At 38.4% G+C, this 17,224-nt stretch overlaps 1 protein-coding gene across 1 annotated transcript in view; it reads right to left on the reverse strand.

Annotated features, from left to right (window-relative positions):
• Positions 1–2,222: 2,222 nt before the first annotated feature.
• The window catches only part of CTSC (cathepsin C), a 40,577-nt gene continuing 25,575 nt past the window's right edge, over positions 2,223–17,224 (reverse strand). Inside the window, exons 4-7 of the mRNA XM_025355588.1 lie at positions 14,401–14,556; positions 9,125–9,240; positions 4,740–4,871; positions 2,223–3,142 (exon numbers count right to left, since the gene is read on the reverse strand). Of these exons, the coding sequence (XP_025211373.1) occupies positions 2,640–3,142; positions 4,740–4,871; positions 9,125–9,240; positions 14,401–14,556 (907 nt within the window). The 3' untranslated portion in view covers positions 2,223–2,639. The remainder of the gene's footprint in view (positions 3,143–4,739; positions 4,872–9,124; positions 9,241–14,400; positions 14,557–17,224) is intronic.

Below are 17,224 nucleotides of genomic sequence, written 5' to 3' on the forward strand. Positions count from 1 at the left end.
AGGCACTATGGCTCCAGAATCAATATTATACTTGTGTCAGACTGCCTGGCTAAATATTATTTTTCTTCTTTGTGACCTGTGGCATCATCCATGTAGATAATCCTTGTAGATTTTCTGGGAATGTCTTTGGGGAGGTTAGCCAGAGTTCCCATCTCATTTTTTTTTCTAGAGCTCCATTTGTTAAAAGACTCTGAGTATGTGTTCTATTAAGCATCGATATAAAAAGTTCTAGATACTGACACCAACTGCTTTTTGTACAGCTTAACAGTCTAATTGCATGGTTTGTGAAACCCTAATGTTCCATTTAGTCACTGTATTTGATGAAATCTGCAACATGGATGATATAAACGATCTTTCTGTCGTAGAGAAACAGGAAAAGCAGACTTCGACAGAAGATAAATCCAAGTTGAAATGTAGTCTATCTGAAGTTCTTATTCTGGGCAATCCCTCTCATAATCTCTGAAAACTTAGGGTCTCTTCAAATCATTGCTTGTCCTCAAGTAAACATGTTGTATGATCTGACTTCCATGACAGTTAGGTTCACACCAATATTTAGCCATTTAATATTTCCTAAAGTATTTAATGAATGACGCCAGCAATGAATTTATTTACTTAAGAGCCAGTCAGGGCCCTCATAAAATAGCGCAAAATCACAGGCACTCTACAACATGTTGAGTTGTTCCTATGTGTCAGCCGACTGCTGTCCAACTGGAAAACTAGAGAATAAATTCATGCTTACATGTTAAATAGAATTGTGTTTGTTAAACTGACAGATGAACTTCATGAATTTTAGTGAAAAAAAAATATTTATGCTTGATTTAAAAATCTGTTTATATGTTCACATAGCAGTGAGGCTGGGCACAAAATAGGATGGAAATTACATTCAATCAGTAACAATAAAAAGAAAGTGTATCTCATCTCCTTGGAAGCCTTCCAATGATTCCGACCCTGGCTGTGCCTTCCAGTGCTGTTTCTGTGCCACCATGTGGTGAAAAGATCAAAGGTATGTGGCAGCATGCCAGGAGGTCCAGGAAGCCAAACTTTAAATGGTGCATACTCCTGGAGCCCTACTGGAGTTCAAGGAGGGTAAAAACATCATTGTAGTGAATTTTAATGCAGAAAATACGTAGGAAAGTTTCGCACAAAACTCTGAAACTCAGAATGTTAAGGTGAAATTTCCAAGTATGCAGCTAGTATCCCTGGTGATTGCAGATACTCTGGTGGGAAATGCTGAGATTCAGTGCTTGAAGGTGCTCAAGGAGAACTCGGTTTCGAAGATTTAGGTTTTAAGCATGACTCCATCACTTGCCAGCTATGTGACCTTAGATACATCACTTGCCCTGTAAGTTGAGTCTCTGTGCAAAGAGGTTAAATTACATGATCTTTATGGTCCTTTCCAGCTCGATAAGGCTGTGGTCCATGTTCATGTTTCAGAGCTCTGACTGCCTTATTCTCCTGTCACATAATTTCTAAGAGAAGGCATGTTACTTAGCATAGAGGTTTCATATCCACTGTGAAATATCTCTGGGAGATTCCAAAAATCTATTTAAATCTAAGCTGCTAGTATTTCACTCATTAAGCTATTATTGCTCACCTACTGAAAACTAGCCAATACTCCCAAATATAAGATACACACCATAGAATAATTTCACCAATATCCAGATTTTTTCAAAACTCTTATTTTTTTTCTCTGAGGTCTCTGACTCATCAAATATCCAAGGATAATCTTAGGATTCACTAGGCATTATCTGAGTATATCCCCTGTCATAAAGGTTCATACTTTTGGTTTTTTTTTGTTTTTTTTTTTTTTGAGACGGAGTCTCGCTCTGTGGCCCAGGTTGGAGTGCAGTGGCCGATCTCAGCTCACTGCAAGCTCCGCCTCCCGGGTTCACGCCGTTCTCCTGCCTCAGCCTCCCAAGTAGCTGGGACTACAGGCACCCACCACCTCGCCCGGCTAGTTTTTTGTATTTTTTAGTAGAGACAGGGTTTCACGGTTTCACCGTGTTAGCCAGGATGGTCTCAATCTCCTGACCTCGTGATCCACCCGTTTTGGCCTCCCAAAGTGCTGGGATTACAGGCTTGAGTCACCGCGCCCAGCCCCCATACTTTTTAATTGAAATATCTTCAAACGTTTTTTCTTCTTAAGTGCTTACATAGGTAACATAAGTGAATCTTACTGAGTCAATGATAAAAATTCGCTGAAGTAAACATAAACTCTATAATGCAGTTATTTTTTAAACTTTATTTTAAAAATATGAGCATTTATTTTGAAAGTTTTGATAATTATTGACATTATTTTCTTGTGATTGGTACAATTAAAAAATAAGTCTATGTTTTCACATTGATTTTAAAAAAATATAGCATCTGTTTGAATTACAAATGATTAAACAAACTCTATTACTTCATGGCTGACCCTCTTCCAGAATATTCCCACTTAACTGAATACTTAGAAAAAAGTGGCCAGTGGGTGATTGAAAGGTATATTAAGATTGAGGGCAGTTTTAATTCTAAAGACAAAAATCTTCATAGGAATCTATTTGTAAGCTTCTGAAATTGCTGCTAAAAGTCTCCAGTCTGTGAATATATCAATTCCCTTTTACAACTGATGCAGATCATTATGAAATACTGGGAGACATACCCTACAATTTAGGAATTGGTGTGGCTGCCACTGCTATGCTCTCAATTGCACACTCATCCGTTCCTCTGCGGATCCGGAAGTAGCCATCTTCACCCCAGCTGGTGCCCCAGCTGTTTTTAACAATCCAGTAATCCATCCCAGAGGCTGAGTCAGTGCCATAGCCCACAAGCAGAACAGCGTGATTAGTCAGCTCAAAGGGGTTGAAAGGGTCTCTTAGACCAGTGTGGTGGTAGATCCCATTTTGGTAGTGGAGGAAGTCATCATAGACTTCAAAAGCAACTGACAAGGGCCCATGATAGACCAACTCAAGCTTCATCAGGGCTTCATTGCAGCCCCCATAGAAACCTCCCACATAGTGGTACTCAGAGGAATAATAACGAAAGCAGTCTTCCTTCATTTTGCATGGAGAATCAGTGCCTGTGTAAGGGAAGCAAGCTTCTTCCACCAGCCCAAAATCCTGGGCGTACTTTCCTGCAATGAGGTATGGGAAGCCGCCTTCACAGCCTGAAGATGAACAACACACATGGTTACCCCTTAGTAGAAAAAGGATTATCCCATTTTCTATTTTTTTCTTTTTTGCTCCACTATTCTTTGCATGTTACCCCGAAAGTTGTTCTTAGCTTAAGTGTCACTTCATTCATCCATCCATTTTCCAGCTAGCTAACTATCCTTTCATCCCCCTTCTACTTAACAGATATCTACTTAGCACCTAACATGGGTGTAGCAATGGCAAAGTGGTTAAGTGGGGAGGCTCTGAAGCCTACATAGGTTTAAAGCCAAAGCTGTGTGAAGAGTATAACTTTTCTGTATCTCTGCTTACTTACCTGTAAAATCTAGATGGTAGTAGTACTTTCCTCATAGGGTTAAATTAGTTACTTCATGTAAAAATAGCAAAAGTTATGTATTATGGTCATTGCTAAGCAGCCAGACCCCACACCTCGGCTCTTTCTCAAGCAAGTCTTTTCCCTGACAACCTCTGGCTGAAATGTCTTTCCTACCTTCCTCCTGTAGTCCTGACCCTATTATATTTATCCATAACTCTGTACTTTTTCTTCACTGTTCTTCACACTGTTATAATTATTTCATCTCTATCTCTCACCTAACTGTAAGCTTCATGAAGATAAAGACTGTCTTATATACTATAGCCCCTATAGCCTACAAGTCACAACTAGTATTACGTATTTTAGAAAGAATGAAAGGCTCACTGGCAAATAATCACTCATCAGCAGGTTCAGTGGTGAGCTGGGAAATTCCTAGTGGCCAAATCTGGGCTTGACAGCATAAATCTTTAAAATGGTAATGTTTCTCCCTCAATCAATTATAGCTGTGTTTTTGACATACATCACATACAGCCTGATCTGAAAGCCTAAGTACAGATTTTTTTTTTTTTTTTTTTCCCATAACAGGGCCTCACTCCAGTTGCCCAGGCTGGAGTGCAGTGGCATGATATCAGCTCACTGCAGCCTTGACCTCCCGGGCTCAAGTGATTCTCAAGCGCACGCCACCAAGCCCAGCTAATTTTTTGTATTTTTAATACAGATGAGGTTTTGCCATGTTGCCCAGGCTGGTCTCAAACTCCAGGACTCAAGAGATTCACCCATCTCAGTCTCCCAAAGTGCTGGGGTTATAGGCATGAGCCACTGCGCCCAGCCCTAAGTACAGAATTTTAAAATTCTCCCAGAGAGAAACCAGTGTTAGCACGGTTTTTAAAAAAGTTGGGTTTTAGAGATGATAATTAGAAGTGAAACTCCAAGCTAAAAGCTGTGAGACCTTCAAATTATTAGAAAAATTTCTTTGTTCCTGTTCCCCGTCCATAAATAGGGATTATACTTGCTACTTCTCAGAGTTTTGAGCATTGTTAGGCAATATATGTAAGAGGTAGAGCTCACTCAATATATAGTAACTATTGACATTTTGGTGGATGGTACAGTGAATTCCATGAGAAACCATCCATTAATAAGTTATAGGGCCAGACTTGCACCCAGGTTTTCTGACTATAGACACTGTGCTCTCTACTGCACCATCCTTTTGCCTTTGCCAACAACAGCCAGCTCCACACAGGTAAATAGCTCATAAATGGTGTCTGAAATGCAACACTTACCTTGAGCATACTGGCTGCAAGACACGACCTCCTGAGGACTCAGGATTGGGGTCTGAGAATTGTTGGTTAGTATACGGATTCTCGCTTCTAGCATACCCACAGAAGCAAATGAGTAGCAGCTGCCACAGGATGCTGGAGATGGAAAAAAGATACATAATCCAGGAGCCATCTAAAGCCTCACAGAAAATCATACAGAAACCTTAGTGAATCACATACATTAATGTTTATACTGAATGTTGTTATTTATAAGAATCAGCACAATAAGAAGACTCAACTAACAAACATTGTTGAGCTTATGAAGGCAATCATTAAGATTTCATCCTTTTTCACCAAAAGGCAAACATTAGTACATGGGATTTTCTTTGAGAATATTTTAGAAACTAAAAAATCCCCTCATAATTTCTGAGAAGCTTTTGGCAATATTCTTGATAATGATGAAAGGATTTATGTCTGCAACATTAAAAGCCATCAGGTTGGGAGAAAACTGTGGAGGAATACATGTGAGCTGAGCTTTCAAATATCTCTAATGCAATGAGATGAAGGTTTATGTCCCTCCAAAATCATGTTAAAACCCCAATCCCCAAAGTGATGGTCTTAGGAGGTGGGGCCTTTGGGATTAGTGACCTAATACAAAAAGCTCCAGAGAGAACTCTCATCCCTTCTACCACGTGAAGTTATGGACAGAAGTCAGTCTGAGCCCTGTTTCCTTTTAACTACTGCCATTTCTGATGTTCCCTAAAATTCTCCCCCTAAAAATCTCAGATTGACCATATTATACACTGTTTTCCTACTGAGAGATTATCTAAATTATGAAGATTAGAAAAGCACTTGGAAGAAGGCCCTGTGAATTCATCTAGTGTACAATCTGCTCACTTGATAACATGTAAAGGTGGCTCAGAAAGAAGCAATGAGCTGTCCAAGGACACACAGCTAATAGATAGCAGGGACAAGTGCCTTACTGTCTCCTAAGGCAGGATTAGTGTCCTTTTCAATTTATGCGTCCATGTCTACTTTAACCAATGTTCAGATTTTCTCTCCCTGTGTCGTAGTCACTAGACAGAGCAAAATTAGCTTATATCTTTTGTTTTCAAAACCATGCAGATGATACTATCTATAGGACCCATCCTTCAAATGATAGAATGTCAACATTGTACATTGCACACTGAACATATAACTATGTACAGCAGTACCTTCCAACAGTGAAGAACACACTGAACTAGGAGTGAGGATTCTTGTTTTTTGTGGGTTTTTTTGTTTTTTTTTTCCTGCTTTCTTGTTTTGCCCCTCATTAGTTGTGCAATACTGGACAACTTACAAATACACCTTGGCACCTCATGAAAGGAAACCAATGTCAAAGAAATAACACATCCCAGGAGAGTCTGGAAAGGGTCCCTTTCTGACCGTCCAGCTTTCTCGGCCCATAGCAGCCATGGAAATAATCTCTCTCAGTACTGGTCATTAAATTCGCATTATCTAACCATCGATCACTGTGGGAGGGACAGGCCACACGTGCATTCAGGGGCTCCGAATGTGTCCTATTTACAGAGTAATCACAGGAACAAGGGAAAAAGATAACCTTCATCAGGCCCCTGACTTGTAAGAATGTGTCAGCTACCAAGGGAATTAATGCCTCATTTCAACAGCCAAGGCCAATCTGATTCTAAAAGAACCATTTATCTCTTAAGAATACTGCAATGCAATAAAGAATAAGAAGTGATTCTAGCCCAGCCAGAGCTCTGCAGTAATCAAATTTCTACAATCTCAAATAGATAGTGTTATTTTCATATGGTATAACTATATTCAGCAGTACCTTCCACCAGTGAAGAACATGCTGCACTAGGAGTCAGGAGTCAGGATTCTTTTTTTTTTTTCCCCCCTCTTCTCTTATTTTGCCTCTCATTGGTTGTGCAACACTGTGCGCTTGACCTTTTGACACTGTTTTTTTTTTTTAATCTTTTGTGTAAAATGAATTGGGTGGAGCAGTTTAAGGTCTCTGCCTTCCTGCTCAAATAGTATAAACAGCATTTTGAAACAAGACTTAAATGGACTAGACTTCATGCATTATGAAAACACTGTATTTCCTAGTTAATGTGACCCAGGAGAGACACTTCCCTTCTCTCTTAAAAATATAAAAATAAATAAAAACAGTATAGCTGGGAGAAGAACAAAGAAAGCCCATTCTGCCCTATTTCTAAGCTTCTCTTCCCTCTCATACCTCAAAGTATTAATAAATCTAGCTATAAGGCTTGTTCTTAAATCTGTTTCCAAATGTAAAGGTAGGACCTCATTTGTCCTCCCACTATTTCTTTTTTCTTTAATTTCAATTTGCTCTCTGACTAGAGAAAAGCTGTGAATTCCCTTAATTGCAGCTAATTCTGAAATCTGGGTTATACAGAACACTGGTATTGGCAAAGTTGGTGGGAATTTTCAAGTAGCCCAATTAGCAGGAAGAGAAAATACTTTTTTCCCCAACTTACAGTATAGAATACCAAAAGAAAGTCAAAAGAGGAACCTCTAAGTACATTATTTTCTCAAGTACCTGACAAGATACTGTAGATGAGGGATCAATTCAAAAGCAATTAATCCATCAAAGCCCTCTGTTTTGAAATTGCCATTTCTCTGTACAAATCTTATTTATAACAGTCAGAGAATAAAGAACATTGGAGAAAATAATAGCTTTTACCAAGGTATATGAAAACCAATGTCAAATAATTTGGCTTTAGAAAGTCTAATTTCCTTTACCTGAATTATTATCTCATATAACTTGTCAATCATATCTTTTGGGAAGGGTTTGCTAAACTTTTCTACCATCTCTTATGTTGCCAGTGAATTTAAAAAATGCTTTATTAAAGTAGTTATCATATTTTAATGTTTTGCTTGTATGTCTTGCTAAACTGTAAATCACCAGAACAAGGACTATGTCATATTAGTCCTTATTTTCTCTGCCATTAAAAAAAATCCTAACACATTTTAGATGTTCCGGTAACAACACCAGAAGCAACACTATAATATCAGTAGCTCACATTATAGCAATGCTAACCATGTGCCAGGACCTCAATGATCAAGTCAACACATGATATGCACTATTAATTAATCCTCTCAAATAGACATAAAAAATCTAGTTGGTGATAGCGTAACTTGCAATCTCTTAACATGGACCCTTCAATTTCACTTTGCATTCATTTCTCGATTATGTTCAAATTTATCTTATTTCCAATCCCACTTTCCAAGGAAGCCTTCCCAGGAAACTGAGAAGGTAGGGAAAGATTTCAGGACCTATACTTTCTTTAGAGCTGAAGAGCCCAGAATAACTGGTAGAAAAGCAAAGAGATGAGACCCTTGGTGTCTGATGAAGAAGAGAAATGTTGCTCACTGGCTGTTATAAGACCTACTTGGGACTCTCAACATTCAGAACACTGCAAGAATTCAGTGAGATGGGAGCTTGAAGGGCAAGTGATGAAAATAAGACATGGCAGAGACTGATTATCACTAGAATTTTACGAAAGGGAAACAACAGTTTATCTTTGGGTACTATAAATTTATAATCCTCCCAGGAGACACTAATCAGAATGTTTCCAGATAGCAAATACTAAACCTATTTTATAGTAACAAATCAGTCATGGGTAGTATTATCTTCAAAATGAGCTTAGAAGTAATACACTTGAGTATTGCATAGATTCTCCAAGTCATTGTGGGCTACAACTCAAGATAAAAAGATAATTTGCTATCAAGTGCAGTTAGAGGACATGTTATGAAATCAAATGTTATCAAATTTCTAAAAATAACTGGTAAAATTCAATGATAGGAATATTTTCATGAACCTGAGCTCTGCCCTCACGCCATCACTCAGGAAGCTGGGTTAATACTTACCATCACATGTCATATTTTAATGTAAAGTGAATTGAAAGGTCCTTACACAGCTCAAAAAGTCTACCAGGAGAATAATTTAAGGATTTATTTTATGGGTTCATGTAGTAATTAATGACTAAATTAATGGGGGTGGGGGAATAGAGGGACAGATAGCAAACAAAGATTCCAACAAACCACTTGCAGAATGGCATACAATTCTTTGCTTCTACTAGAATCTTTCCTACTAGGAGGGCAAATGAGTTTGTCTTACATATCACTCTGATTGTCACTAGCTACCTGGAAAATATATTGAGAAAAGCACTGAGGAAATGCTAAGCTCAGTTGAAAAGAAAATTTTTAACCAAAGTCTGCTATGGATATAAAAGGAAAGAATAATTCATAGGCCATCTGTTTTCTATTTCTGTAATAAGGGGATCATGCCCATTCCATCTAGGTATCCCCAAAATCCATCACAGAGCAAATGTTCAATAAATAGTTCAGAACAAATTAATAAAAAACTTAGAATTCTTTTTTACCTTGGTTTCGAACAGGACTGACAAAATTGATACCGTGAACATTTCTCCAGTCCCAAGATGTTGGCAAATGCAAAATCTTTTGCTGTATTTCAGCAGTAAGTGGGGCAGGTTTGGGCCTAGAAAGGAAATACACATTTGATATCAACATATAATCCTTCATTTGAGGATGATTTTCTAAACTCTATTACAATTCTATGATTTCAGCTACCAGACTAGCTAGGATCTAGATTCAGACCCAAAGAGCACTTGTTCTGTGAGTGATTCAATGTGTCAATTATACAACAGAGTTGTGTAAATGGCTTTCATTCACTGTTTCTTTTTCAGTATCTAGTATTGATAATTTTCCCTTGTGAAATCACACTGGTTTTGTGTATCACTAGGATGTTATTTTTAGTTTGCCTGAATAGCTGCATTCTTACTCACTTTTGAAAGATTTTTGACCAAGAAAGAGATGAGAAGTAGAAGACATAAGAAGGGTTTAGAAAAAACAGAGGAATCACTGATGTTTGACTTAGGAGACAGACACATTGGTAGTGGGGTGGCTGTAAAAGAAGTGAAGTTGGCAAAGGAAAAACAAGGTCTATGTGAGGCAGGAGAATAGGGTCTGGAGGCAGGGAACATAAGGCCAATTCATGCTGACTTCCTAGAACTAAATAAAATGGCAACACTTCAGCAGTGGCAGGAATGTGAACCGCTTTGTAACTTCACTTCATCCTCTGCATTTACACAGGCCACAACCCCCAGGAGTAACATCCTCTCCATTAACACAGGGCCCATACCTAGTAAATGACTTTGTAAGTATACTCCACCCTCTCACTTACATAGGGCATACACCAGGTAACCAATGGAAAACCTCTAGAGGGTATTGAAACCCCAGAAAATTCTGTAATGAGGGCCTTGAGTCATTTACTTAGGCCCACTCCCATCCTGTGGAGTGTGCTTTCATTTTCAACAAATCTCTGCTTTTGTTGCTTCATTCTTTCCTTGCTTCATTTGTACATTTTGTCCAATTCTTTGTTCAAAACGCCAAGAACCTGGACACCCTCAGCCAGTAATATAAGCATAACATGGGCTGACTAGCTCTGTAAGCAACAGATAAAACTGTTTCATTATAGAACCACACCTTATATGATAGTGTTGGGCTGTAAGACACACAAAGGAGAGTTGCCTAGGCCCATGAATGAACAGACATTTTTGGGAAGTGAGAAAATTGTTCTAACAGCTTCTCTATATTAGCGATTTCACACATACAGAGACACAGAGAGAGAGAGAGAGAGAGAGAGAGACACACCACAGCGTTAGACACATTCGACTTCTCGGAGTTTCCCGAAGACTGCCAAATGGCCTCTCTGTTCTATGTCTTTATGCTGCTGCTCCTGTAACCTCAAGCGCCTGTTACTCACCACTTAAAACTCCCCTAAGAGTTTTTCCCTAACTTCTAATTTTAAAAACTGCTCATAAAGTAGCCTCCCCTCACCAGCCCCCAGCGAAAACTCACTTCCTCTCTCTCTCTGCTCCTTCAAATTTTTTGTGAGGGCACTACAGTCACAATGTGGTAATAATTATTTCTTGTTACTACAAACTACTTGAATTTCTTATTCAACTGGGCATTGTCATATCACACTGTTCTAGTTTTTCAGTGGTTATCAGATGTTTTTTACTAGGCTAAAATTTAGTCAATGGCAAAGATTCTTTCTGGGCTACTTCATACCCTCTGCATCTATTCACAACTGGTCCTGTCTCACAACTTCTCTTATATATAACACAGGTTAAGAATACATGACAAAATGGAACTGAGAGGAAACAAAGAGAAAAACAACAATGATTTCTTCAAGAATAGCAACTGTAACCCTGACAATTGTATAGACTAGAGAAATGCTAGTTAATTGTTCACTAATTTTTTTTCTCCTAAACCAGTCACATTGGTTGAAGATATACATGATACAGAGATAAATATGAGATGGTCATTAACAATATGGAAGACAAGGTTAAGAGAAATAATGCATACAAAAATTACTATACCAAATAGAAAGAAGTTACAGTAATGCTATAAAACATACAACCTGGACAAAGTCTAAATAATCAAGGATCATAAAAATCTATGCCTTATAGGTAACTTTATATATGAGGTGAGAGAAAAAACAAAGCTTGGACATTTCTTCTAAGATACATAACTAAAAACTAAGATGCAAACTATTTCCATCTTTGAATAGAAATAGTTTCTGTGGTTTCACATTGAGAGAGTATGTTGAAGAAGAAACTCAGTTTTTTTTTTTTTTAATCTCTCACTGAACACTATCAACTATCAACACAAAAGAATTCTGTGATCAAATGCATGTGGGTTTCTCCCCACACATCAAGCAAGCAACCATTTTCACAGTGGCTACTAGCTGGGTGTCCCCCAATCCAGTTTTGACACTGTGTACCTGGAGATGGCATCAGATCTCACAGGTTGAGGGCTCCGTCCCACAAAACAGCCCCCTACTTCCAATGCCAATTGAAAGCCCTAGGTTGTTTACCTGTGCTTCTGACCAACCAGCTATAATGTGGGGATGCTATGACACCCTTCTTGGGTTCAATTACTTTGCTAGAGTGGCTCACAGAACGCAGAGAAATACTAACTAATGTTTATTGGTTTATTATAAAAGATACTACAAATGAAAACAGATGAAGAAATGAGTAGGGCAAGGTATGAGGGAAGGGGCACACAGCTTCCATGCCCTCCCTGAGCACAGCACCCTCCAGGAACTTCCACGTGTTCAGTTATCTGGAAACTCTCTGCACCCTGTCTTTGTGAGCCTTATATGGAGACTATACTGAATAGGCACAATTGACAACCATGTAGAGATGTGATTGGACAAAAAGGGTATGACGTAAACACAGCCAGACCTGTCTGTTCAGATTCTTCTTAGCCTCTCTCTGCAGCGTTCTTTCCTTTAGGATATGACACAGGACATCTTTGGAAATGAAAGTCCTGTGACCCAAGATCAGAAAGGCAGGGGAAGATTAGAGTGCTGCCCTGGGCAGGTGAGAGAAGGGCGGAAGAAGAGAGAGAGAGAGAGATTCTGTTTTCTGAGGCCTAATGTGCCCCCACATTAAAAGAAAGTAACAAGGCCTATGGGAGTTATGAGCCGGGAACTGTGGACAAAATCCAGTATGTGTTAACTAATTGCCTTATTTAAACCTAAGAATATAAAGGATAAAAAAGAAATTTAAGTTTGGCAGTGCAATGTAATTTCTGGGCATATGATTTTATCACTTACTATCTGTGTAATATTTGGCAAGGAACCTAACAATACGAAACTACAGTTAACTTCTATTTAAGTGGTTATAATCATGCTTACCTCAAAGGGTTGTTACGAAAATTCAATGTAATGATGGGTAACAAGTGCTCAGAACAGTGCCTTTTTCTGGTAAGTCCTTAATAAAATGGCAGCTGTTATGAAGATAACATCCATGTCATCAACAGGACTAAATAAGATGCTGATACAGTTTAAAGCAATTATCTGGCACAAAACAGTCATTTCAATATTAAGTTCCTTTTTTCTACCATCCCATAAGGTGGAGATCTGCCCATCATTGCACACACAAACAAAACAAAAACAATGTGAAAACTTTGGCTTAATGTTGTTGTCAAAGGTGTTTGAACCAGAGCAACTCCATCCTGAATAGGAGCTGGGTAAGATGAGGCTGATACCTACTGGGCTGCATTCCCAGACAGTTAAGGTATTCTAAGTCATAGAATGAGATAGGAGGTCAGCACAAGATATAGGTCATAAAGACCTTGCTGATAGAACAGGTTGCAGTAAAGAAGCCAGCTAAAACCCACCAACACCAAGAGGGCGATGAGAGTGACCTCTGGTCTTCCTCACTGCTACACTCCCACCAGTGCTAGACAGTTTAAGAATGCCATGACAGACCAGGCGCGGTGGCTCGCATCTGTAATCTCGGCACTTTGGGAGGCCTAGGTGGGTGGAGTGAGGAACTCCTGAGGTCAGGAGTTTGAGATCAGCCTGGTCAACATGGCGAAACTCTGTCTCAACTAAAAATACAAACATTGGTTGATCACGCCTGTGATCCCAGCTACTTGGGAGGCTGAGGCAAGAGAATGATTTAAACCCAGGAGGCGGAGGTTGCAGTGAGCCGAGACTGCTCCACTGCACTCCAGCCTGGGCAACACAGTAAGACTCTAAAAAAAAAAAAAAAGAATGCCATGACAATGTCAGGAAGTTATCCTATATGGTCTAAAAAGGGGAGGCATGAATAATCCATCCCTTGCTTAGCATATAATCAAGAAATAACCATAAAAATGGACAACCAGCTACCCTCAGGGCTGCTCTGTCTATGGAGTAGCCATTCTTTTATTCCTTTACTTTCTTAATAAACTTGCTTTCACTTTGCACTGAGGACTCGCCCTAAATTCTTTCCTACACAAGATCCAACAGCCCTTTCTTGGGGTCTGGATCAGGACCCCTTTCCAGTAACACTGTGAAAATGGAGAGAGAGAAAAAGGAGTTTGGGGGATAAAAAGGTGAGAATTACAAACATTTTGAGTAAAAGACACATGATTGGCTCTTAATCTTTTGGCCCACATTCTTTACAAATCTAGTGAAAGCTCTAGATTCAGAAATGCTCATAAACAATAAATGTTGTCTGTAATTTCAGCAGTTTCACAGACTCCCTATATCACAAGCTAAGAATCTTTGAGAGTTTCTATTATGTCACTGGATTCTTAGAACAGAACTAATTTATATACAAAACCGCTAGTGAAAATCAGGCAGCCAGACTATAATATCTGCTTTAATATTTCCTACTTCACTCAATTCCATCTCCTACCTATGAGCTTTGGACAAGATAATTTGAATATGAACTCCATCCCCCACGTGGCGTGGCCAGCCTAGTATCTCTCAAGCTCTTTCCCTACTACATTGCCATGGTCTTTCCTTATGCGGCAAGCAGGAAGAACCCCTCAGGTGGTTACAGGCAGGAGGCTAATCCACAGCATGGGGGAAACAGGACAAAGCTCCATGCCAGAGTGTAGAAAATGGAAAGGGGGCAATGGAAACAACAGACATGTGAAAGAAAAACTCATAAATAGGACTTGGAAAGTGACAGAACATGTATCAATAGGAGAGAAAGATTGTTAACAGATCACATAAAAAGTTACAACTGGGACGACCAATAAAATGGCGAGCAACACCAGCAGGACTGGTTAGGAGGGAGGATGGTATTCAGCATTCATATTTTTATTAATGATAAAATGTGTGCTTTATTACCTTGGGATTTTTCGACTGTGGCCACCACTCCTCTTAATCATATCTCCCAGGGTAAGAGTCTCATATTCCATGTATGTAGTTGCAGTCCAGGACTTCTGAATGGCATTGATAGCTTTCACAAAGTTGTGGTCATATTTGTAGAGCCTATTAGAATACCTGTCCCCCAAAATGAGATCATTTCAGATACAGTCTTTACTGATGTAAATAGAGTAATTAAAACAGGCATCACACTCTGTGCTTAAGTGGAAAGTGGTACAATCTTTCAGGAAGGTAATTGGCAATATGTATCAATAGCCTAGAAGAGCCTGGCATGTCTTCTCTAAAAATAAAAGTTCAAGTTAACTAAGATGCATGTATAAGGATTTTCCATGAAGTACTTTTAAACTACTAATAGATTGTAAATAACTGAAATAAATATTCTAGGATAAGGAACCGATTAATATTTCATTTTCTATATAATATATTCATTAAAAATGTCTAGAAAGTTATTTAATGATATGGAAGAGTGCTCACAACTATATTAAATATAAGAAGAAGCCAAAGTTTATACATAATCATAATCAATTTATCAACTTTTGGACAGTAATATATGTATATATGCATATTAATGTGTATGCATAATATATACATACATATGTATGCGCACACACACTCACACACACACACATACACGCGCGCACACACTATAAATGCATTTTTAAAAATGTCAAACATGGTTACCGCTGAGTGGTGGCATGAGATGCCCAGCTTTCCCCTATCCCCTAGTTTCTACAGTGTACCTTTATAACCTTTTTAATATGAAAAAAGAGAACAGCAAAACCTGTATGCAACATATATACAACATATATACAACATGCAAGCATTATAACCATATGATGCAAAAATAAATTATACTTTATGGACGTTTGGCTTATACTTGTTACTCAGAATTTAGTTCTTGAACCAGTATCAGCAGCAACACCTGGAAGTTTGTTAGAAATGCATACTTTAGGTGCTCAGTGCAGACCACCTGAATCAGAATCTGCATTTCTTCTTTTAACAAGATCCCCAGGTGATTCACAATAACATTAAAATCTGAGCCACATTGGTTTACCTTGTGCGAAATGCTTGGATACTTACGTAAATAGACATAACACACAAAGAGTATATTTACAAAGCAGAAAAATTCAGGGAGTTGATTATTCACTTAATTCAAACATTTATCATACCTGTGTGCTAGATGCTATGAATTACAGAACTCACCATATTATTATTATTAAAAAAGAGTCTGTGGTTTCAGAGTGACTTACTATCTGAGACTTCTATAAACATTCAACTATGCAAAGCAAGATATAATTAACCTGAGTAACATTTTAGGCATGCTGCAAACTTTCCTTTCTGTTATAAATCATGTGTGTAGAGAGAGAATTTTGATATGGTCTAAGAACCTGAGAGTACTGAAAATAATCAGAAAAACGTGCAACCAGGTTGATAATGTTTTAATGTTTTTGTCTTTCCCACTTGTTGCAAACAAGTTCTTTCCCACTTGTTGCAAAGTGTGAAAAAACCAGAGAGGTACCTTCATCAAGCAGATTATAAAACTGTATCATATGTATGACTACACTAACACAATAACAAAAACAAGTTATTGTTGTTTCATTGTTTCTTTAGGCAAAAGAATATATTTTAAATTGTAAATAAAATACTTTTAAGATATTTTCCCACAATGAGAGTCAATACTTCATTGACTGTAGATATTTGAGGAGCAGTAGCCTGCTGTTTCCCTTGCTTTATCGTAACATCTAGCAAAACCTCGTGTGTTGATATGTGCATTAAAGTAATGACAAAATAGCATCCTCCGTCTTAAATAATATTATTTTTGGTGTTTAAGATCAACGAGATTAAAAATAATGTATCTTACTATGGGATAACAGATCATTAAGAGCTGAAAGAGACCTCAAAGGCAATTCAGTCCCACATGCTCATTTCACAGGTGAGGCAATGTAGGTGCTGAGCACTCTGGTTAGGAGCTTCTTCATTAAATGAGACAATGTTTGGAATATCAAATAGAGTACAATAGTACATAGCATATCCTAAAGGATAGGGTGCAAAGTAAACAAGTTAAAAGGAAATGCATAACTCTAGGATCAAGCCAAACAAAGCTATTTAAAACCTAAACTCAAAATGAAGGGGATGAATTAGTCTAGATCTTGTTCAGCACTTTTGCAGACAATTCATTCTCCTTTAAATCATCTCTCTTACCTCTGTGCTGCAGTCATTCATTGCTAGTGTTGCCTGGCTTGGGATGAGATTTGTACATGTACATTTTTAGTGGCTTTTACAACTACATAAAACAGAAAAGGTAACATTTCATCTCTTCCTTCTACAACTAATAAAGTCTTATTTGAAATCTCCTGTTTGTGTGGTTCACAGTTAGTTATAGATTTAACAGTAAACATTAACTGCAGGTTATAGTCTGAATTGTGTCCCCCCAAAAGTTGTATGTTGAAATTCTAACCCCCTGTATTGCAGCCATATGACTGTATTTGGAGACAGAGTTTTAAAGAGGTAATTAAAGCAAAATTAGGTCATATGGGTGGCTCCCAATCCAATATGACCAATGTCCTTATAAGAAGAGGAGATTAGGACAGTCAGAAAAGACTGTTTAGGGACCCGGTAAGCAGGCAGACATCTGCAAGCCAAGGAGTGTGGCCTTGGAAGAAACCAAACCTGACAACACCTCGATCTTGGACTTCTAGCCTCCAAAACTGTGAGAAAACAACCTTCCTTAAGCCACCCAGTCTGTGGTACTTTGTTATGGCAGCCCTAGCAAACCAACAGGCTG

This window comes from Theropithecus gelada, chromosome 14 (assembly GCF_003255815.1).
Source record: "Theropithecus gelada isolate Dixy chromosome 14, Tgel_1.0, whole genome shotgun sequence".
Lineage (NCBI taxonomy): Eukaryota > Metazoa > Chordata > Mammalia > Primates > Cercopithecidae > Theropithecus > Theropithecus gelada.